This window comes from Manacus candei, unplaced genomic scaffold (assembly GCF_025592945.1).
Source record: "Manacus candei isolate 608988 ecotype Guabito, Panama unplaced genomic scaffold, ASM2559294v1 h1tg000049l, whole genome shotgun sequence".
NCBI lineage: Eukaryota > Metazoa > Chordata > Aves > Passeriformes > Pipridae > Manacus > Manacus candei.
The window spans coordinates 3,053,307-3,077,013 of NW_026138097.1; the positions used below are offsets into that span (position 1 = coordinate 3,053,307).

General features: G+C 37.5%; 1 protein-coding gene and 1 long non-coding RNA gene across 13 annotated transcripts in view; one reads left to right on the top strand and one right to left on the bottom strand.

The window, feature by feature from the left end:
* Window positions 1-11,234, bottom strand: part of LOC127476200 (uncharacterized) — a 28,022-nt gene extending 16,788 nt beyond the window's left edge. Inside the window, exon 1 of the long non-coding RNA XR_007906509.1 lies at window positions 9,841-11,234. This is a non-coding gene — a long non-coding RNA (uncharacterized LOC127476200). The remainder of the gene's footprint in view (window positions 1-9,840) is intronic.
* The window catches only part of GOLGA4 (golgin A4), a 73,327-nt gene that overhangs the window by 19,396 nt on the left and 30,224 nt on the right, over window positions 1-23,707 (top strand). For 5 of the 12 annotated variants that reach the window (XM_051798675.1, XM_051798667.1, XM_051798668.1 and 2 more), the window contains 9 exons: window positions 4,188-4,253; window positions 4,963-5,277; window positions 7,261-7,308; window positions 7,712-7,768; window positions 11,266-11,364; window positions 11,887-12,025; window positions 15,921-16,108; window positions 17,068-17,151; window positions 17,963-18,110. In XM_051798675.1, coding sequence (XP_051654635.1) covers window positions 4,188-4,253; window positions 4,963-5,277; window positions 7,261-7,308; window positions 7,712-7,768; window positions 11,266-11,364; window positions 11,887-12,025; window positions 15,921-16,108; window positions 17,068-17,151; window positions 17,963-18,110 — 1,144 coding nt within the window. Of the gene's footprint in view, window positions 1-4,187; window positions 4,254-4,962; window positions 5,278-7,260; window positions 7,309-7,711; window positions 7,769-11,265; window positions 11,365-11,886; window positions 12,026-15,920; window positions 16,109-17,067; window positions 17,152-17,934; window positions 18,111-23,707 lie in introns of those variants that run through there. The other 7 variants (XM_051798669.1, XM_051798674.1, XM_051798670.1 and 4 more) reach the window with 6 other exon arrangements.

The following is a 23,707-nucleotide window of genomic DNA, read 5'->3' on the forward strand; positions in this document are numbered from 1 at the left end:
TAATTCTGCTAAATCAAACTGTGTGTATGCAACTGATATGTGATCTAAGAGAGTGAATGTCATAGAGAAGTGACTGTAATTGTGGATTTTTTTGGCGTATATGAAGTTGGTATAAACTCGTTACTAACTAAGCTACATAGGTTTTGTTGCATTTTGTTCAAAATATTCTTGGACACAATGTGGTTTTTAAAAGAAAAATGAAAGGGAAATGAGGGGAAAAAATGTCTACTAAGCTTTCTTTCCTTTCTCCCTCCATAATTTACTAAGTTTTGGAATACCTGAGAAGGAGGGAAAACAGTAAAATGTTTTTAAATTAAAACATTTAAACTTTCACTTTTCAGGCTTACTAATCTACTTATACCTTTGAGAAATAAGTAAGATGAATTAGTTTGCATTTCAGAAATAGGGAAGTAAGGAGGTGTAAATGTCACTAAAACATCCTAATGTGCTCCAGTTAAAACTGAGTTATGATTTATACATCTTCATAATAAAAAGAAACCTTTTTATTAGAGATTGTAAGTATATGGATGTGTATGTTCTGTGAGTTTGTGGAGGAGACACTTCCCTTGGTTTCCAAAAACCCTGATGTAACAGCTGGGTTTAAGATGTTTGAAATGCCTGCTCGTGCTCTGTGATTCTGGTTTTGCTGAAAGCTCTCATAAGACTTATGAAAGGCTAGGGCATTTAAGCTCTTGAAAGCCTCTTGAATCAATACTTATATATAGCAACTTCCATTCATAGTTACTTTCAGTGTGTGGACACCTGAATACAACCCATTGCACAGTGATGTAGTCTTGTAGCAGCTACATACCTATGGTGGTCCAGTTTTTATACAAAAGATTACCAGTGTATCCCTGCCAGTGGATTATTTATGCCAGTGGAAAGTCTAACCCCCAGATGTAGTTTCTACTTTTGTCCACACAGATTGAGTACAAAGACGCCAGCATAAAAAGTAGGAGAATTTTAAAAGTGGCGGCATTAGTTTAGTTTTGAAATTACATTTTTGAGGATCTTTGTAAATCCTTAAATGGCAGATTTTTAAGCATCTTCAAAGAAAGGAACAGCATCCATGGGTTCTATATTAATAAAAACCTTATTAAATTTAATAAATCTACTTAATCTTGTGTTTTAAAATAGATGTTAAATATTAAATTATTCTTATGAATTACATGTACAAACCCTTCATAGTTTTCTTTAATTCTCTTTTATGTATATCAGAATATATGATTTTTGAAAGAAGTATATGCAGTTAGTTCGTTATTCTTGGTAAAGTATTTGTCTTCCTCTGTTGTCAGGCCTGTACTAGCATGGTAGATGCTTTGTAAATTGTAGAACAGAAAATTTTTTATTTGGATTACCTTATTATTAACTTCCCAGTTAGGAAACGAAAAAGAACAGGTAAGGGAGCTGAGAATAAAATGTAGAAGTGCTGTAGATTAAAACACAGTAAGAGCTGTTAATCCGCTAGGAATAAATCCACCACCACAGGATAGTGTTCTGAAGCAGAATGCAGATTTTGTTCAAACCAGGTGAAGCGCAATTTCCAAATTCAGACTTCTTGTATGTCTGGTTATTACTCATTTAATTTTGTCTGCATCTGGGTGACTGCTCAGTACCCTGTTTTCCTTAACTATCTGAATTTCTCTTCATTCTGTGGTATTTTTTGTACTTCCTTAAGACCTTTTTAAAGCCCTTTTACACTGTATCATTCCTCTGCCTCGTTAATATTTAGGTATGCTTATCTGTGTATCCAGAGTAGAAGCTGTGAATGTGATTATGTGGCAGATGCATACAAGGGGGATTATGATTCAAATTTCAGTTATATGTACACCTTAAATTTTTCAGTTTGCATGTAACTTTCAGGGTACAGCTGGATTTAAAATTAAGAGTTACACTGCTTTTAAGTGAATTTACCCATATTTTGTTTGATATGCCTCAGTACTTTGCTTCTCTTGGACAATTCATGTCCAAGATGGTTTCTAGCATGTGTTGCTAATTCAGTTGGACTGGGTTTAAAGAACATAAAACTGTCAGGATTTGTATAGGTTAGAGTGATAGAATATCCTGAGTTGGAAGGGACCCACAAGAATCACCGAAATCTGACTCCTGGTCCTGCACAGGACAGCCCCAAGAATCACACCATGTACCTGAGAGTGTTGTCCAAACACTTCTTGAACTCTGTCAGGCTTGGTACTGTGACCACTGCCCTGGGGAGCCTGTTCTCATGCCCAACGACCCTCTGGGTGAAGAACCTTTTATAATATGCAGCATAAACTTCCTCTGACAGAGCTTCGTACCATTCTTTTGGGTCCTATCACTGGTCACCACGGAGAAGAGATCAGTTCCTGCCCCTCCACTTCCCCCCCTTAGGAAGTTGTAGACTGCAATGAGGTATTTCCTCAGTCTCCTCCAAGCTGAACAGACCAAGTACCCTCAAGGCCCTTCACCATCTTCATTGCCCTCCTTTGGACACTCTCTAACAGCTTAGTATCTTTCCTCTATTGCAGTGCCCAAAACTGCACACAATATTCAAGGCGAGGCCACACCAGCTCAGAGCAGAGCAGGACAGTCCCCTCCCTCGACTGGCTGTCGATGCTGTGCCTGATGCCCCCCCGGACACGATTGGCCCTCCTGGCTGCCAGGGCACTGCTGACTCATATTCAACTTTCTGTTGACCAGGATCCCCAGTTCCCTTTCTGTGCACTGCTCTCCAACCTCTCTTTCCCCAGTCTGTACGAACATCCAGGGTTGCCCCATCCCAGGTGCAGAATATAGCATTTTCCCTTGTTGAACTTCATATGGTTGGTGATTGCCCAGTCCTCTAATTTGTTGAGGTCTCTCTGCAGGGCCTCCCTACCTTTGGGGGAGTCGAGAGCTCCTCCCAATTTAGAGTCATCATCAAACTTACTTAGTGTACCTTTGAGTCCTGCATCCAAGTAATTCATGAAGCTGTTGAAGAGAACTGGGCCTAAGATGGAGCCCTGTGGAACCCCACTAGTGACAGGTCACCAGTCTGATGTTACCCCGTTTACTCTTTGTGAAGTAACCCCTAACTCTTTATGCCTGACCCATGAGCCAGTTGCTCAACCATTGCATGCTGTGTGCTGGACATTTTGTCCAGAAGGATACTGTAAGAGACAGTATCCAAAGCTTTACTGAAATCTAAAAAGTTTATAACAAATGGCTTTCCTTGGTCAGCTCCATGGATAATCTTGTCATAAGGAGAAATCATATTTGACAAGCAGGAGTTTCCCCTTGTGGAGCTGTACTGACTGTGACCAATGACTGTGGTGTCTTTCAGGTGTTTTTCAGTAACTCCCAGAAAAATTTTCTCCATAATTTTACCGACCACTGAAGTGAGACTAATAGACCAGTAGTTTCCAGGGTCATCCTTCTTGAAAACTGTGGTGTTATCCAGCTTCCCGTCACTGGGAGTTGGTTAGAAAACACCTGAACATAGGACATAGGAAAAGCAGGATAGACAGACTAGGAACAGAATGTTAAAAAAAAAAAAACCACCAAAAAAACCCAAAAAAACAACGAACAAAAAACCCCAACAAACAAACAAATTGTTTTCTGCTGTGTTGGTTTTGTTGGTTGGGGTGCAGTTTTTTATGTGTGTGTGTTTTGTTTTTCTTTCTTTGGCAGTGCAGAGGAATGTACACATGAAGTTTTTTGCCAAATGTTTTTTCTGAAAGTTTAATTTTCTTCCTCTGCTTGTTCGGAGTTTAAAACAGCTTGTTACCAGCACTCTTTTTCCAGGTAGTTTCCACCCTCCCAGTGCAGTTAAATAGAGAAAGACGGTGTTACTCTTACTCATGTTGGCTGTAAACACTAGTCATCAATTAGATTTTTCCTGCTGTCATTTTGGCTTTTTGGTGTTTCTTTGATTTACGCATAAATGTTATATAAATAATCGCTCTGAGTAACTTAATTGGAGATATCACCATTTGCAGATGTCTTGTACTAATCCATACACACATAGCTGCTTTGTAGTTCTGTATATTGCAGCAATCTGTTTCGAATTTAACAAACTAGCTTGTTTGCATGAAGACCTCTTAATAAACATTGTAAAGAAAGTACTAAAAACACAGACAAGGTAAAAGTACAGATGATATTTCTAAGAATCAGTGAATTACAGTCCTTGTAGTGTCTATTCCTTCTAATGGTTGTTTTTCCTGCTGTAGAACTTAACTAAACAACCACTTCCCGGATCCACAGAAAATAATGGAAGTGAACCAGCCTCCCCACAGGTATGTGGAGGATATGGGGGGTTTGTTTCCTCCTTTCCTGCTGTGTTGTCTTTGTGTTACTTTGGTTTAAGTGTCCAGTATGTATCTTCATGCTGGAGTAGGGATGATAAGTCCTTTCCTGTCAGGATACTAGGGTATTTTGTTTATGTGTAATCCCATTAGCTGGTATTAAGTGGTGTCACTGATGTGTGGAGGTTTGTTTGGGTTTTTTTGTAATGGTAGATTAGCAGACTGCCTGCATTGAGATGCATCTTGTTGCACAGCCATCATGGGATACAGAGCATTAACCTCGCTTTCAAGAGTACAGGGCATATTGCATGACTGGAAAGCTAATTTCTACCTGAAGGAAAAGAACTGATAGGCTTAAAAGTATTGTCGCTAGTGGTAAAAGTGTAAGTCATTTAATATGTCTTGGGAAAAACTTTAGCTTGATGAAATTGAGTTAGCCGTGGCTCCTGGTACATGCATCCCAACATTTGATCGTAGGGGCAACATTGTGCAGTAATGCTTTCGAATCACTTCTGTAGCACCAGCAGTATATAGTACCATAGCACAGAATCTTTTGGTCTAGAACAGTGTATTTGGTGTCATGCATGTGTTAGGCAACAGTCATTTTGTTGCCCAGATCAGGTCTCTCTTTCCTGGGCTTTAGTGTGTCTGTCTGCCTAAAAGCAGTGCAGAAATAATGACTTGCTTTGGATTTTTGCAGCTAAGTGACACTCAGTCTTTCACCCAGAGGCTTCAGCTTCGAGTTTCCTCCATGGAATCTTTGTTTCGAAGCCCGGTGAAAGAGACCCTATTCCGCTCTTCTTCTAAAGAGTCCCTGGTACGAAGTTCTTCAAGAGACTCACTGAATCGACTGGACTTGGATGCCCTCAGTCCCACATTTGACTCACCTTCTGACATTGAAAGTGAAACAGAAGAGCCTCCTGGCAATATGGACAGCCTCAGCAAAGAGCAGTTGCTGCAGCGACTGCGCAGAATGGAGCGCAGTTTGGGCAACTATAGGGTAAAATACTCAGAGGTAGGCAATGTAGTGACTGGTTTAGCTGGGTAGAGAGGGGAAAAAGATGAGGCTTACAGAGATTGCAGTAGTGGATAATCTTTTTGTTTTCCTGTTTGGAGCAAATGTTTCAATTTAAACCTAACATAGAAGTTAAATTATAATTCAAATTGGCATCTAGGGAGATCAAATGTTTTTCCAGTGATAAAACATGGAAATCCTTTTCTTCTCTTGTTTATAAATAATTTCCTCATGTCAGCAGTAGAGGTTAATTAGTGGTTACTCACAGAAAGTAGGCCTATTAAGGTTTCAGCAGAAAGCCTGTAGGAGGGGGTGGAGTTCAGGACAGAGCTGAGCATGATTTGTACTCACATGACAGCAAATTTACTTTTGTTCTGAAACTTTTTCTTGAAGTGCATAATGTATATTCTATGCACATACAATAGGCAAGCATTTTGTTTTAAAGAAATAAGTTCTATTCTCCATAATTTCCAGATATTGCCTGTAAGGAATTAATTCAAGGACCGTTTCTTTTGCTATTTTAGTGAACTCCAATGATATAAATAGTTTTTTTACTCATTTCCCGAATTATTGGGAAAGTAAAGCTCTCTGGGATTGGGGTTTTTTTGTTTGTGTTGGCTTTTTTTGTTTGAAGTGTGTGTTGTATTTAAAACTGGATGTTTGCACTGGTTTTTTACAGTTCTTTTAATGTTTGCTGCCCTCAAATACAAAAATTGCTGTGCAGACTTTTGTCTACTAGTGTCAAAATCCCTGGAATCTAAAATATGTATACAGCAATTGCAGTATTCAGCATATGCCTGAAAAAACAGTTGTCTCCCATTAATTTTTGGTTCTCTTCCAGCTGGTATAGTAGGTATTTTTTTAAAGTTTATGTAAAACAGTATTGCTAAAGTGAAAATTCTTCAATTTGTGGGTTTGTTTTGGTGTTTGGGGTTTTGGCTTTCTGTGTGGGCTTTTTTTTTTTTTTATTAGTGTAGTGTGTTTAGTAAGTGTTAGTTTTCTGTATCAAAAAGGCTTGGTGATTTTTTCTGTTTCTTTAGTTCAATTGGAAAGAATTGCTTTGCTGGAGCTTGGATGACAGTAGTTTCAATATATAATGAGTAATTAAAACATAAATATTTTTTCTCTCTTAAAGTAGGATACAGAGTTAGCATCTCAAAAATGTGGTGAAGGAAACCATCCATAGCAGTTTTAGTTTTCTTTTTAAGTGCAAAATAAATATGACTTTGAAATTAAAAGTAATTTTGAAAAAATCTTATTTTATATAAGAATTTGAAGTTATATTTTGACCTATTGGTTTCTAGTTTGAGTGTTTTGGATGTGTTTTCCTTTAGGTTTTCATCAATTTCAGAACAGAATATTCTAGTTCCAAGTGTCATTAAGCTACTTCAACTTTGGCAACTGTAATTAAATTTTGAATTAAACTAAATTGTGCAGTTACTTGTTAAATCCTTTGTCAGCTTACAATGAGAAATATTGTCCACTTTCAGTCTGTCTGTCTGCTGGGTATATGCAAAGCACATGGGATGAGAACATTACACAGATCCTTTTTTGCAAAATTTGTAAATGTATTTTTTAATTCATACTCTTTGTAAAATGACTTTTACTTAAGCTCCCTGGGGCATGCACTCTTTCAAATGGACATCCCTGTGGGGTAGCTGTCTGGGATGTAACTTTCTGATACTGTTGGGTTTTGATCCCCTGTATTGAAGCATGGTACGTCTTCTCAGCAAAGGGAAAACTGTGCATGAATGCTGAGTAACATCACTGTTTTGTGATGTAGACTTCTTTTTTAAAACATTGGAGGTATTTTATAGATAGAAAAAGGAAACACTGAGAAAATTTAAGTACACTTCTGTCAACAGAGTGTTCTCAAGTGAAGTGAAGAGTTTCAAAATGCACACAGTGATACAATTAAGGAAATTATTTCAGTAGCTGTTAATGAATGCATTATCATCATTATACCCAATTTCTGTATTTTAGCTAGTGTCTGCTTATCAAGTTATCCAGCGGGAAAAGAAGAAGCTACAGGTAAGAATTACTTTTCATCTTCTCTTGCCTGAATGCTTTTTTGAATCTTAAAATGTGTAGTGCAAATACAGATTTAATTTTCAGTGCATTGTATGTGTGCATATAACAAAAGATTCTATTATCTGGGATTTCTAAGGAAACCAAGTTAATACTGATTTATCAAAATAACTGTGAAGCTATTGTACTCCAGTCTTTTTTTTTGCATCAGCTGAGTTCAGGTGATAGATTGCCAACCCACAGTTGGCAATTTATGATAATACTTACACATCAAGCATGACTTGAAAGAGAAATACAAATCATTACATCTTCTGCTGAAGTACAATTCTGTGAATTTATTTATGTATTTATATGTTTTACAAGTTACATTTAATACACCTGATCTTTATTCTCCCTTTTTCTTAAGAGCATTCTGAGTCAAAGTCAGGATAAAGCACTTCGCAGAATTGGAGAACTGAGAGAGGTAGTAATTTCCTTTACTGATTGCGTGTTTACTTTATAGCACACCTACACAGGATCTTTTTCTACCTAGCTTTTGATTTTTTTGTTCACTTTACAAAATATTTCCTATTACAGAGCACTTTTTTTACTGCTTACTTTCTTTTTTTCATCTGGGTTTACTCCTCTGCCTTGTTTTTCATTCATCAGCTTGATACTGTACTCTTAAGACAGAGCAGTGCATCATACCAACTGAACTCTACTTTTTTGTTCATTGTGAAATATGTAAAGTGCATGTGGTTCTTGCAGTATTGTTGGGCCCAGCCATAGGTATTCCTGTGCAATTTGTTGCTCTTCTATTATCAACAAATTCTAATGTTAGGTAAATACAAGTAGTAGGCACATTTTAATAAAAATGTCAGTGACTATAAAAAAATGGGGATAAAATTTAAAAAAATATTCATCTTTATCTCATTTATAATATTTATATTGGTTTTTGGATTTTAGTATAGTTTGATTTCAGTCATAAAATCAGGTAGGTTATGTTACTGTCTCTTTAGGTTAAGTGAAATTAAAAGGAGAAGCTCTAATATATTTGGTATTGATAATAAACACGTTGGACTTATTTAAAAAAATGTACAGATGATCAGGCGGAACAACTTAAAAGGGCAAGTTCACAAAAACTATGTTGTCAGACCCTGGTGAAGCACAATGGGAAACTGAAGCCATTTTATTGCTACAAGAGCAAGTGCAGCATCAGGTTTGGAGATGGGCATGGACTTCTCTGTCCACACTCTTACCTTGCTGGAGATCTGGGTACCAGTTTGCCCAAAGCCACAGGCTTTGTCTGTGAGTGCAGTCCTGCTCTTGGCCTGTGCCATGCTGAGCAGCAGCACTGGCCTGGAGGTTGCAGGAGCCATTAGGCTGTGGTGAGGTCTCACCTTTGCCTGAAGGCAGACTCACTCCAGACGGTTGGGTGTCTTGTCCCCAGACAGGGACCAGGATTTGTTCCCTTGGGGTGAGGGATGGTGACTGCGAGCATCTGACTGTGTGTGTACTTGTGCCTCATGCTCACCCACAGGGAACTGTCCCTGTGTGACTGGTTAGGCAGCCAGTCATTTCAGAGGAGGTCACTGGCAAATTGTCAGGCAGTCTTCAGCAATGCAGTGAGTAATTCAGGTAAGCAGGCTGTGAACTGTGTGTGCCACCAGGGTGGCATTTTGATTCAGATCTGTGCTGCTTCTGCCTCAGCAGCTGAGAACAGCGGGCCAGAGTGCTGGGTGTAGTGTGCTCATCTGAGCTGGAGCCTGTGCCTGGGCTGTTACCATGTCCTAAGCTTAACTATCAGCCCATAGGAGGGGAAAAATCACAGCATTACTGACAGAAGTGGCTTGCTAATGTTGTTTCTTTTCTGGATTGCTACAAGGTCAAATGAAAGAAGCTCATTCTATGTTAAGTCCATATCCGTGTGCTCCTGTAGGATTAGTTTTTCAGCTTAATGCTACTTGATAAAGTCAGGAAGGCAGATGTATACCGGAGTTAAACCTTTTGTTTATGACAAAAGGTTGGACATGTGCATTTTTATTTTTCACTTCTGTCGTAGTCTTTGTGATTCATATATGTAAATAAGTTATACATATATTTCTGATTTATATATATACATTTATATATATATATTTGGTGTAAAATTTAATTTCACTCTTACAAATCTGGTAGATTTAAAGAGTCCTTCAAATCTAACGCTGAGATTCTTTTTCATTAATTGATAAACTTCAAAATGTGTTTTTCTAGTCTTTTGGAAGCCTAAGTGTTGCAGCATTAGGTAAAACAGACACAAAAGAAAAATTACAAATAAAATGGTTAGTTTCCACTGTGGAAACCAAAATGGTAAAAAGTAGTTCATTCATTGATGTAATAACTGATTACCAGAAATTGATTTTGAAAATCCTTTTCTTCATCATACAGTCAAATTTCCCCATAAATATGTTGAATCAGACAAGTTTCTTCTAAGAGGGCCAGGTAAGAATAAATTATCTCCTTTGAGGCCAAGTTGACAGTGTGAAATAGTCCCTAGACATCAATGTGTCTTTTGCTTACCTTAGTTTTCTCCTGTTAGGAGTAATTCCTCAGAAACAGTCTTCAAGCAATCTTCAGTGTTCTATTCAGAAAAGGATCAGAAGTGACTTTGGGATCTAAAAAGGGCCATTTCTGTGTTGGTTTCAGTAAATCTCTTTGGCACTTTTTCTCACACTGAACTTGCTTTGCTTCTTTTGGAAGGAATCACTTCTAAAGGTCAGAAGGTGATTAGTAGTTGCTGAGAACCTGAGCCAAGCCTGTGCATGACTGGGCAGGCTCAGCTAACACAGCTGTGGTTCTCAGAGCTGGTATCAGAGTCAGCTGTGGCAGGGGACTCTGTTGGAGGTAAGGGATAGACAGCAAGAGTAAAGGCAAGATTTAGAATTGGAGTAAAGCAGCATAGAAGCATCTGGTGCCCTGTGTTTTGTCTCGTTTACTTTTTCATCTTTTCTTTCTGTTATCCTCTGTCCTTGCCTGGCTGATGGAACTCAAGTTTATGGGTGGGAATTGCTTATATGCAAGTGATCTTTGCAGAATAAGGGTCATAGAAGGATTCTTTTCTTGGGGTAAATCACTGGGAAGATATATATGGATGAAGTAAATATATAAATAAAAAAACTTAAAATACAACTTTCAGAAAGTATTTACAGTGCGTGCATGAAATATGTGTGGTCCGAGTTCTCTCAATAAGCAGTTAGATGTGAATTAATTTAAGTGCATTTGTTTACTATTAGAATGATAATTACTTAAAGAAATTTTAATATTTAAAGTTTAGAAGTATAGGAATTAAATAGAAGAGACCTCCCTCAGGAAGTGTGTTTTAAGACTACGTAGATCCTACTAATGCATTTAGGCAACATTTACAAGTTTCTAAGGGTGTTCAACCAAATAATTGCACATAAGTATCAAGTAAAGCCACATAGTTAAATTATTTGGCATTCTCTGTTTTGTCATTGGAGACACATTTGTGGAATAAAAAGGCCAGCTTTTTTCTCTTACACGTGGCATTTGTCCTATTAGAATGCTGGCATGTTTAATGAGCATAATGAATTTTACATTTCTGCTGTTTATGTTGGCTTAATCTGGAGGCTGAATGAAGAATATACTGAAGTGCAGACTTCAATTTCCAGGAGAAATGTGTACATGGAAAACAGTTTTTCAGGAGCAGGCTTGAAATGATCCCTATACAAACTTACTTCTAGGAAGAAAGAAAGAATCCTTGATAATTTTGCATCAAATCTGGACTCTTGCTGTTTTAATGCTGGTATTATAATGAGATGTTCTTATTATACTGTGTGGAATGTTGTATAATAAAAGAAATGTCCACTGTGTGGTTGTATTTTGGGGTCACAACTATGAAGAGATATTTTAAATATTATTTCATAATATTTTGATCAGTCTTTGAATTCACATTTCAGTTTTCATTTGAGATGTGTTTATGCACAGGAGCTCCAGATGGATCAACAAGCAAAGAAACATCTTCAAGAGGAGTTTGATGCTTCCTTAGAAGAAAAGGATCAACTTATTAGTGTGCTGCAAACTCAGGTAAGATACTTTACCCAACAAGTGTTCTTCAGAAGTGCTTTTTTTTACTTTTTCATTTTAACTATCTATTTCCTATAATGCATATCCATGTTTTATTATAATTGCTGTGAAGCTGTAAAGCTTCTTGAGAATTTATGATTATCTAGAAATTAGATGCACCTTTGTGGTAGAGGATACCTCTGCAAAAGTCTCACTCATGTTAAATATAATTGATTTTCACTTAAATTTTGCTAAAGTAATTTGAGCTCAGACATCTGTTAATGTTGATGTCTTGATAACAAAGATATTATGAAGGTATTTATGTGTTTTACTTAATTGGTCTTTGTTTCTCTACTCATAATGATAGTATTTTTGTTAATTTTAAGCATAATTCTGATTTTTAAAAAATGGTAAATTGAGACAGATTTTCCATTTTCTACTTGCTAATACCAACTTTATTTAGTTCTCTCTAGTTTTGAAGATTAACACATGATCTGTTTAGAATCCTTGGGGTTTTTTTAACAAAAAGAACATTTTGTTTAGGTGTCGTTGCTGAAACAAAGGTTACAGAATGGTCAAATAGGCACTGAATTGCTTGATCAAAATATGCAATCAGAACCACAAGTTCAAAGTCCAGCAAAAGAAGTCAGTGCAGAAAATATTGTGGAACCAGGAAGCAATGGTATGTATTGTGGCTTTTTCCAGAGCTTGAATTTTGAGAAATAAACTTGCTGTTATTTATGATGGAGTAACAGTATTTAGGGCTGAACATGTCATAGTAGGGATATATTTCCTAGAAGGAGACAATTGTTTTGAAAACAATGAGGCAGCTAGAGGACACGATATCTTAGTATCTAAGATACTAAATTTTTGTAAGAATTCAATTCTGATAGGTCTTTCCTTTGTCAGTATTGATAATAACATTGTAATTATTGCTTTGTTGGTAGGTGTTCTTACTACCCCCACTTAATATGATTAAGAGATTCTACCTCCCATAAGCAAGGACCTATCCCTGGAGTTTAGAGAGGAGACTAATTGCTAATCTCTGTCTTTTGTTTGTGAGTTTGTGGAGTTTTTTCCCATTGGCTTTATCAGTAGAAAGTAAAAACAAAGATCAATTTTGATATTCCTGTGATTAAATAACCGAAGTGTTCCCTGCACTGGGAGGTTATTTGAATTAATGGGAGTCCCAGTATTGTGTATATTTAATTACTGAGCAGCGCACATCATAATGCTGATACAGAATAAAAGTGTCATTCATTGGTAGCCTTCATAAAAGGGTAGGGTTCAGACAGAGGTGAACATGTATCTTGAAATGATATTTGTTAACCTGTGTTCAGCAAAAATCTACTATTATTTTTGTATGTACAGATAATATGAAAGGATAGATGGGAGATGCTCTTACTTAGTACCATGATTTTTGTCATCATCATGGCTAGGCTTCGTGAATGAAGATTTGGGAAGGGCTCTACCCACCCTTGCTGCAAGTGCGCTGGTGGCTAAAAAGGCCAATGTGAGATAGACAAGTCCAGTTGCAAAAGGTACAGTGGAAAGGCTTCTTAGATGGTATACTCTGCAAGACACGATTCTTTCTGCGTTGTCTTTTCTCCTCAAGAGTGATCCTGCGTGCTTTCTCAAAAGCATCAGCAGCGTTATAGATGGTGTGTCTCCAGGTCTCCCGATTGGAGGCCAGAGTAGACCAGTTATGGTGATCAATATGGCCCAGGCTGAGATGTTGTTTCAGGGAGTCCTCGTGTCTCTTCTTTGGGGCTCCTCTCTCGTGGCAGCCAGTGGCAAGTTCACCATAAAGCAAGATCTAAGGGAGGCAGTGATCTTTCATCCTTGAGACGTGCCCTGCCCAACACAGCTGTGTTCTCAGTAACATGACCTCAATACTTGTGATTGCTGCTTGTTCTAGAACAGATGTATTGGTCACATAATCTGACCAGTGGATGTTTAGGATTGTACAGAGGCAGCGTTGATGGAAGCGTTCTAGGAGTCACAGGTGGTGGCGGTAGATGACCCATGATTCAGATCCATATAAAAGAGTAGACAGCACAATGGCTCTGTAAACACTGATCTTTGTACTTTTCTTCAAGTGTTTATTATGCCATACTCTTTTATGGAGTTTTCCGAAGGCACTATACGCCTTTGCTAACCTGCTGTCTGTCTCTCCGTCAATCTTACCATCCAAGGAGATGAGGTTACCTAGGTAAGTAAACTGCTGGACTGATTTGAACTCTGATTGGCCAATGGTGATATGGGGATGATGGAAGACTTCCTGAGGTGCAGGTTGATAAAGAACTTCTGTCTTCTTCAGGCTGACTTCCAGCCCAAAAAGCTCAGTAGCCTCAGCAAAGCAGGATGTTAAACTCTGCAGAGCTACTTCTGTGTGGGCGACGAGGGTAGCGTCATCAGCATAAAGTAGCTCCTGGACAAGATGACTTAAGGTCTTAGTGTGGTCCTTCAGTCGCCTTAGGTTGAATAGGCTTCCATCAGTACGGTATCGAATGTAGGTACCATCTTCTTTATTGAGGTCTGCCGGGCTCTTTGGAGCATCATGCTGAAAAAGATTGTGAATCGGGTTGGTGCAAGAACGCAACCTTGTTTCACACCATTGGTAATTAGAAAGGGCTCAGAAAGTGCATCACCATATCTGACCTGGCCGTGCTGATCCTCATGAAGTGAGATGATCATTTTGAGGAACTTGGGGGGACAACCTAAACGTTCCAAAATCTGCCATAAACCTTTTCTGCTCACAGTATCAAAAACCTTGGTGAGATCAACAAAGAGACCTTTGTTCTGTTCCCTACACTTCTCTTGCAGTTATCTGAGAACAAATACCATGTCTGTGGTACTCCTGTTGGCTCTGAAACCACATTGGCTTTCAGGTAGAAGTTCTTCTGCTATAGCGGGTATTAGTCTGTTCAAGAGTATTCTTGCCAGGATTTTACCAACAATGGAGAGCAGAGTAATACCACGGTAATTTGAACAGTCTGATTTATCTCCTTTCTTCTTATACAAAGTGATGATGGCTGCGTCACAAAGGTCTGATGGTAGTTCACCTAGTTCCCAACAGCGCACCACAAACTCGTGAAATTTAGCATGGAGTGCTTGGCCCCCATGTTTCCAGATTTCAGGTGTAATTCCATCAACCCCAGCTGCCTTGCCAGTTTTTACCTGCTGTATGGCCTTAAGAGTTTCTCCCAAAGCGGGGGCAATATCCAATTCATTCTTCACTGGTTGTTGTGTGATGGACTGAATTGCTGAGTCTTGGACTACATGGCTGGTACTGAAAAGAGTCTGAAAGCGTTCAGACCATCGATTCAGAATGGAGATTTTATCTGTCAGAAGCATTTGCCCATCTGCACTGAGTAGAGGGCTTTGGACCTGGTATGCAAGCCCGTATGCTGTTTTCAAGGCCTCATAGAATCCTCTGTGATCACCTGTATCTGCGCATAATTGAATTTTTTCTGCTAGATTGATCCATTGTTCTGGATGTCACAAAGTTTCTATTGGAGCTTGCTACATGCAACATGACAGGAGTGCTTAGTAAATAATGTAAGAATCAGGATTCAGGATGTTTCCTGTGCTGGAGTTTACTTCTGGATTATAATGTATAAGACTTATGGTTGTGAACAGAACCTCTGAATTTATCCGATCCTATTTTCATGCCAAGTAGTCTTGCAACCTCCAGAGCATCAGAGCAGAAATACACAGTAAAATACTATCCAAATGTGCTAGTTATACAGAGAGATTCAAACTGAGAGAAGGTTTAGATTATATATTAGGAAAAAACTCTTTATTGTGAGGGTGATGGGACACTGGAACAGGTTACCCAGAGAAGTTGTGGATTCCCTGTCCTTGGAAGTGTTCAAGGACACCCTGGATGGAACTCTGAGCAACCTGGTCTGGTGTAAGGTGTCCCTGCCCATGGTAGGGGGGTTGGAACTAGATGGTCTCTAAGGTCCCTTCCAACCCTAACCATTCTGTGATTCTACAAGGACAGCTCAGAAAGACACTAAGCATAACCTTTATCCTGCCAAATGTAGTATTGCCAACCTGGATATTTTAGAACTAACATCATACCCAACCCTGAGGAAGCAAGAATCTGTGTGCTTGGCACTTGAGAGATGTGATTTGCTTTGCTTCATATTTTTTACTGCATGTACCGATTCTGTTAGTAGCAGCAGGCAGGTTTATAAATTATGATGACTTTTTAATTGCATAAAAAACCTTTTTGACTAATAATTTGGTTTTGAAGTCGATAAAGTAACTTGAGTTTTGTAAATTAATGTGGTGTGAAAGAGTGTATTTACAGTTCTGTGTATGTGTAGCATGTTTCTGGCAGTTATAGTAGGAACTAGGAAGTCTTGCAGACTTGACGCAACTTTCTTTAGAGACCCATGAGTCACCCTCATTGTCAATGACGAATCACAGATTCACACTATATTCTGAGTTGGAAGGGACCCACAAGGATCATCAAATCCAACTCTTAAGTGAATGACCCATACAGAATGCAGATCTGCATTTTGGAAATAGTGTGCATATGGTGATGTTGGTATGTTGTCTTGTAGAGGATAATGAAGATTCTGTTAAAGCACTGGAAACTCTTAATCAGAGGGTGAAGCGCCAAGAGAACTTGCTGCAACGTTGTAAGGAGATGATTCGGTCACATAAGGAGCGCTGCACCCAATTAACCAACGAGAAAGAGGCACTTCAAGAACAGTTAGAAGAGAGGCTTCAGGAACTGGAAAAAATGAAGGTGTGGAAAATGGTCTAAACTTTATGTATAACTATCAAAATATAGTAAGAACTCCCAATATTTCCAAAATTTATTAATAGGGCAGACCATTAAACAAACTGTCCCTGTACTTTTTTGGAGTTTAAAGTGCACCCACCTGGAATTAACATGCTGAGCAATTACTATTCAAGAGCAGTAAAGTAGGATGTGAAACCTTACTGTATGAATAACTATCAGAATGGCATCAGAAATAAGTAGTTGTGGGAAATTGGGGTGAGGGGAAAACTGGCTTAGCACAGAAGACAGAAGATAAAGTGGGAAAAGTGGAACTGAGCTAAACCTTTAAGACATAGTGAAAGAGGCATCAGTTATGTAAATTAACAGAAAAAACAGAAAGACAGGACAGTGGAGATCACTATATAGTGAGCATAAGTGCAGTCCCAAAACTAATAAATTAATATTTTGCTCAATTTTCCTTTTAAGGCCATTAATGTTGAGTATGGAGTAAAAGTAAGGTGGCTGATAGTAATTGAAACATGAAAATGTGCTAAGTATAGCTGTACTCAACTTTAGTTACGAAGATCAGATTTCTGTCTCTGTCTCTGAGCACTAGCCTGGTTTGAAAAAGCTCTGAAAGACTTGAGTATTTTAAGGACCTTTTCCACAACAAGACCAGTAATGATCATTTATGTTGCATTGCTGAGATCCTCTTAATAGAGCAGGTGCTTTAGGCATGTTTCTTGTTTTACTGTAGCAGCTCAGACCTCCATTTTTGAAGGCTGTAACAAAGCCTTCAGATATCTGAATTATTATAGAAGCCACGAGGCAGCTACCACTGGGAGATTTAAAAGTAATTTAAAGCTGCTTAACTTCAGTTTCCCTGGATTGTGTTCTGTGTTCTTCCTCCAAGGCATAGTGCAAGGTAAGAGCCAAACCTAAGCTGTTTGTCAACCAACTTCTGGTTGGGGTCTTTTTTTTAGGACCTTCACATGGCTGAGAAGACTAAACTCATTACGCAGCTGCGTGATGCAAAGAATTTGATTGAACAGCTAGAGCAAGACAAGGTAAACAAAACTGTAGATTTTGAGGAAGAAAACGCAAAATATCTTGCTTCTTGGTATTAGAAGCTGTTCTTAGTGATCTGATGGTCTGGTTTATGTTTTAATAAATAATTTAAGCTACCTGAGAATTTAATGGTATATATACCACAGGGTATTTTGTCTGTTGGGTTATACTTAATACTGCAAGATGATAATATTTAGGATGAAGCAATTATACTGGATACACTCTTTAATGTCAGCTTTAAAATAAACCAAAAAAAACCCCAAACACAAATAAAGATGAGATACAATTAAATGAATTAGAAAATGACAGTGAAGGAAAAGTAACTGTAGTTTCTACAGAAAATGAAGAGTTTATAATTTTTTTGCTCCTTAAAAGTTTTTTTTTAATCACAGTCTTGGTACTTGGAGTAACTTCTGGTGGTGTAATAATTGATGGGACTAACACTGTATGTGCATGTTCTCCAAGGAGAAGCACAGACTCTACAACGCTTTTATTTTGGGTTTGTTTACAGAATGCATATTTCAAAGAAAAGTGTCTGTATCAGAAGGAGGAAGTTTTTGGATGGTACTTGGTTGCTGGAGTTCTTCTCACCACTAGATAAATTTTGAATACTCTTAAAAATAATCCCTATTCTTATCTCTTTTTGGTTAGCATTTTGTGTTTTCTGACATAGACAAATACCACGGTCTTTGGTCTTGCAGTAATAGACTACAGTTTATTCCTGACAAGGATTGTGTCCTGGCTTGAAATTGTTTCAGCTATATGTTTTATTTATTTGCTAGCTTTTTATCACAAGGACCTTTTCCATAGGGTATGGTAATTGCAGAGACAAAGCGACAAATGCATGAAACATTGGAAATGAAGGAGGAGGAGATAGCCCAACTGCATGCTCGGATCAAACAGATAACTACAAAAGGCGAGGAATTAAAAGAACAGAAAGAAAAATCTGAAAGAGCTGGTAAGAAATTCTTGAGATTATTAGTTTTCACATTTAAACATTAGAAACTGTGGTCTTTTACACTCTTTCATCAATTGTTATTTGGAATGGATATTAAGAGATGCTCTTTTTCCTAATGTTCTACATATCACCCCTGCTAGCATCATTACTAAATTCACTTCTGGTCAGCAGGATGTTTTTGGCTGGTTTGTGTCAGTTACCGATAAAACTGGAGATTGGAGGGAATCTGCTGAAGGGCAACTGTACTTCTCTGCTTATAGGAAAAAGATTGATAGAGTTTTTTGCTGGTATTACTTCAGAAGAGGAACTTGCAGCTACCCATAAATGGTCGTATAACACCACAGTATTTTACATAGAAGACATAACAGTGTATAAGAATTTGTGAAGAAGTAGAAATAAGTGTTACAACTATAATAAGCATTTTCTTTCAATAATTCTAATGGAAGCATTTCTGATTTGTCTTTAGTGAAACAGCAGTAATGATTCCTTTTGCTTCAGGCTTGGAACATAGCATTTATGTAACTGTTACATGCTGTAGTTTGCTTTTGATGGAGATTAGGTAACGTTATTTATGTGTGCTTGCAGTTCTTCTTTTGCTTCAAGTGAAGTTAAACCTTTGTTTTTTAAGCAGTGAAATTGTTTTGTACTGTAATCAAATTCTTTTAGAACAATTTAGTTTGCTCTCATAGGCATGTAAAGGAGCTCACTCTTTTGGCAAAAGCTCGAGTGTTAGTTTGAATAAAATATTATATGTATTTTTCTCTAAAAAGCAATGAGAAGTTCAAACAATTCAGTTTCTAGTGGTGTATTTTATATGTACATAGATTTAGATAAGAACTTACAGTTTTAAAGATTAGTTTGGGTAGATCATTCTGCTGTAATAAAAGCAGCTTGAACATCCATCTTGTGAAAGTAACAAACATTTTGATCATTTCCTCTCCTACCCTTCTAGGTTGTGTGTCTTTTTAGGTCTGGAAATTCATACTTCAGAGTCAGTCAGTCCTGCCAAAGTTGTATTTTGTTTAGTACTTGGAGACTAGGATGCTCCTCTTCATGATTAAAAAAAGAAGCTGAAAACTCTTTTAACAATTCTGTAGATATGAAGTTATTGTCATAGTTGTTTGAAATACAGCATTTTTTGAGGCAGTAGAAACCTCTTATGAAGTAATATCTACACACTCTGCTTAATACAATAGTTTCTTCAGGTTTGCCTAGCCAGAAGCTGAAATTGGGTTAGATATGATGCTGGAAACCTGGAAACCTGACCTATTTTAATGAGAAGTAATTTCATTTAAATGAATAATGTGTTGAGTACACCACACTTTTCTAGGGTGAGATTTGTATGTTAAATGTACTCTTTTTTAAACAAAATTTTAAAGTACTTTTGGTAGTTTTTATGGTGCTTAAGTATCAACTTTACTTTTGAGTGCATTTATTTTTGTACTCTTTTAAGCATGCATATATAAATGTTGGAACCCTTGGAAAATCAGTTAACACTACGTCAAAGACAGAATTGTAAGGTGACCTTTACTGGATTTTTCTGTTACATCCTTAGCTGAATGCGTTCCAAAAATGTTGTGATGGACAACGAAAGCGTAGTTCACTACAGTTGAACTAAATTGTTCAGACGGTTTAGAAAATCACCGTGCATATTGGGACAGCCTGAAATTGCTTCTAGGTCACAACCTTTGAGTTGAACTGGTTTTGTGAATTTGGTGATTTCATGTATTTGAGGTCAACATTTAAAGTTCTGGTTTATGGCTAGTAAATCTGAGATGACTTTCACAGAATCACAGAGTGGCTAAGTTTGGAAGGGACCACAGTGGGTCATCTGGTCTGACTTCCCTGCTCAAGCAAGGGTCATCCTACAGCACTTGGCACAGAATTGCATCTGGACCGTTAGATTCGAGACTTCTTTTCCTATATGATGATTTAGTGAAAAAATTATTTCAGGGAATGAAGTACAAATGTTAATTTCATTTATGTTTTAGCGAAATTAGGCTTAGCATGATACATTTATACTTGAAATTTACTTTTGTAGTGCTGTATTGGAGTGGTATAGATTTTCCACATCATCTTTTTAACTTGCCTAGTGTTATGTGTCTGGCATTTTTCCTTTCCAGTGACCTTAGTGAATTGCTCCAGTGTTTGATTAATGTGAATGCATTTTTGTGTAATGAAATAGCAAAATGATATGTATGCTTCATTTTTGCCGTGTTTTGTAAACTCGTAACTTGGTCTCCCCAGTTGAAGATAATTTTTTTTTTAGTTAAAGGTACATTATGTTAAAATCTCACAGAGCATCTTGTTTTTTGTGCATCCACACATGCCAATAAGTGAATCATGGTGCCTTTCCCAAGCCTTGTATGAACAGGACTGGGGTAAGGGCTCTGTTTTCTTACATCACACATTGGGTGCTTGAACTGGGCTCTAAAAAGTAAATTCTGTGCTTCTCAGGCATTTCTACTTGAAGTAACTGTAACTCATTTTTTTTTCAACAAAGCTCTTTTTAGTATTTGTAAATTTACTGGTACTGTTTCTTCTGAGATTACCTAAGTCCTTTCTGATTTCTCAGGATGCAGGTTATGGACTTTCTTGTATTCTGTTCAGTGAACAAAGTCTTTAGAAAGCAAATGCTATTCTTTGTAGGCAACATTTCTTTTGTAAGCTCAATTAACATATGCTTTGAACCTTTCTACAGAGAAAAAAAAGCTTGGACTGTGCATTTAAATCCTGCCTAGATGCACAAATCAGCTATAGGAAATTAATTTGACCTTTGTTTCTCAAGATTTGGACAAGATATCTTAAGCCCTTTGCCAGCCTGTTTAGTGCTTTCTTCACAATTTTTAGCACTAGATGGCGCTGTAGTTGAAGATAAGAGGTCTGGCGGCGCTGGGCAAGTAAGCGAGAAGTCTTTGGAGCACAGACTGATACTTCACTGGGTAGGATAGACAAGGCGAAGGGAACCGAGACTGGTACTTTGGAGTGGCGTAGGTAAAGCAGTCAGTTCTCCAGCACACGTTTTATAAGAATCAGTTTTGCAACCTTGCACTCCTTAAACTCTGCTCAGGCTCATTTTTTTTTTATTTACTTACTTGCACTGGAAGGTTTCCAGTTTGTCTGGCTTGGTCATGTGAATGGGGTTTTGCAAGATTCACCTGAGACTTTGTTGGTGTGCTTGTTACTGTTTCTAATTTGCTAATATGCCTTTGTAAGACTTCATTCAACCAGTCCTTGATTGGAAGACCTTCCCTCAACAAAGCTCTGCATGTTGGAGAAGAACACTAGGCAGTGCCTTTACTCTCTGCATTCAGAATAGATGTATTTAAATAAAAACAAGGACTTTATTCCAGGTTTTTATATGTGGTAGAATTAAAATCTCCCACAGATTAAAAATAACAATAATAATGGAGACAATATTCTGTCTACTTGATTATAGTTTAGCCCTCTTCTGTTTTGAAACTTGGTTGTGTCAGGCTGCACTAGAATTAACTACTTTCAATAAAAATGTTCTGTTTTGCTTAAGTGCCAGAAGTGCCTGAGATGCATATGATTCAACTTTTAGAGAGCTAAGTGTGTTTTTGTGAAGTGTTGCTTCTTTGTGCATTCATATCCTCTTGGCTTTTTATCCATCAGCTTCTGTCTAGCTTTTGTATTAGCATCCTGCTTGTGATTATGGTGATGCAACTGTTGTTCTGCATGTTGCTCAGCAATTTCATATCAGTAGTCAATCCTAGTGTGAACCTGGACCTTCTCTTTGGCAGATTTGTGGGCTGTGGAAAATGCATTCTCTTTCCTTTTGCAGAAGTAACAGTTTCTCAAATGGAAGGAAAGTACATAGTGCTTAGAAAAAGAATCAGAAAATGTGCATGGAAAAGTGAAATAACTTAATCTTGTACTTGCAGGCTTTAGTTTCAAGCTATACTTTGTAAAGGTCTGTAGGGTGATTTGTCTTTTTTTTTTTTTTTTAAGACATTTATGGTGCTGTAATACTGAAGGACTTGGCCAGTTTTTCCTGGCTGTGCCTGCTTTTGTTAGGACCGAGAGGAGTGTCAGGGAAGTCAGTACCATTCTCCAAACACAGTTTTTGCAGGCTGTGTTCGTAATTGAGTTGTACCCAGTCCTGTGGGTTGCAGGTGGCAAATGCCTTGAGGATTGTGAAGAACTGTGTAACATAAGGAGCTATAAGCCTAGTGCATGCTTGTAATATATTTTAGATTGTTTTCCTGTTTGAAATAATTTCTAGTGCTCTTAACTTTTTGTAATAGTTTTAGTATTTAAGCAGAACCAAGAGTGAAAAAGTGGATACAATGGTGTGCTTTGGTATTTCCAGTCAGTAACTGCTCTGTTTTGCCCTAAAGCATGATTGTTTCTGTGAGTAGTCAGAAAAAGGCTTCCTTAAAAAACAGAAGAAAATTCTGGAAAAGATCAGATTTTGTGTGAATGCAGTTTTATGAAATTAAGTTACTTGAAAACATATTTGCAACATTGCCTCAAGAGTACAGATTGTGGTTCAAATCTTCAGTCTTAAATGTTATCAAAAGATGTGGAATGGAAATTATTATCCACTTCTCAAGCTCATACCTGAATGTTATTAAATATACTTTAAAAAAAGCAAGGATTGCAAGAATTCCTGTGAATGCCTACCAAGTAACGGTGAATCAAAGAAACTAGAGATGTGCATTTCTATTAAAATTTTCTTTTGGGGATAGAACTAAGTGGAAGAAAGCTTATCGTAGTTAATTACACTTAAAAATTTATTTTGTTCTCTCTCCTCCCAAACTAGAATCCAAGTAGTCCATGGTATAGTAGAAAAATATACTTTTAGGAGGTTGTGCTCTGATAAATTACAGTCTTGATACTGGCACTGTGATTTTGAGTTTTATAGGGATGCTTTGCCAGAATTCTGTTATGCAAAGTATTAGCGATACAGTGGAGTGTTCTGACACTAAATTTTTTTAATATGCAGCAGGGGGTTTCCATATTCGTGATCCATTCAGGAAAAGAGATTTCCCTAATAGTGATCAAGCTCTAGTCTTGTGTAGTTCTCTATACCTTCTTACATCAGTTTCAGTGAGGAACTCAAATACTGGTATTGAGTAATAGTAATAAACCAGCTCATAATACAGGGATTTATTTTCTTTTTATATCTAACTTATCATTTAGGAAGTGGATAAAATATGTTAGGATACATCTCCTTAGCATGGGATGAAGATGGGGAATTAGTGCTTTTGATTTGTAAATTAAAATGGATTCAGTGGATTCGTGCATCTTACACAGGTGTAAATAAATTTCATCACTGCAGCTTTAGTGTTCTTTTGAAACACAGCTGTTCAAGTTTTCTGGGAGCAATTTTTTTTTAATTGCATTTTATTTTTGAAGTTTAGAAGCACAAGACAGTCTTCTCAACACTCAAGCATTTTTCCAGTGTTTCTGAATTGCACTGATAGTAGTGTACATTAAATATAAGTGGTGAAAAAATGAAATTAGCGAAGCCATCTCTGTGGACTCTATGAAACCCACAGTTAAAGAGAAGATTCTTTAGGTTTTACAGTTTATAGTTAACACCTCTTAAGTAAATAAAGTATTATGTTTGA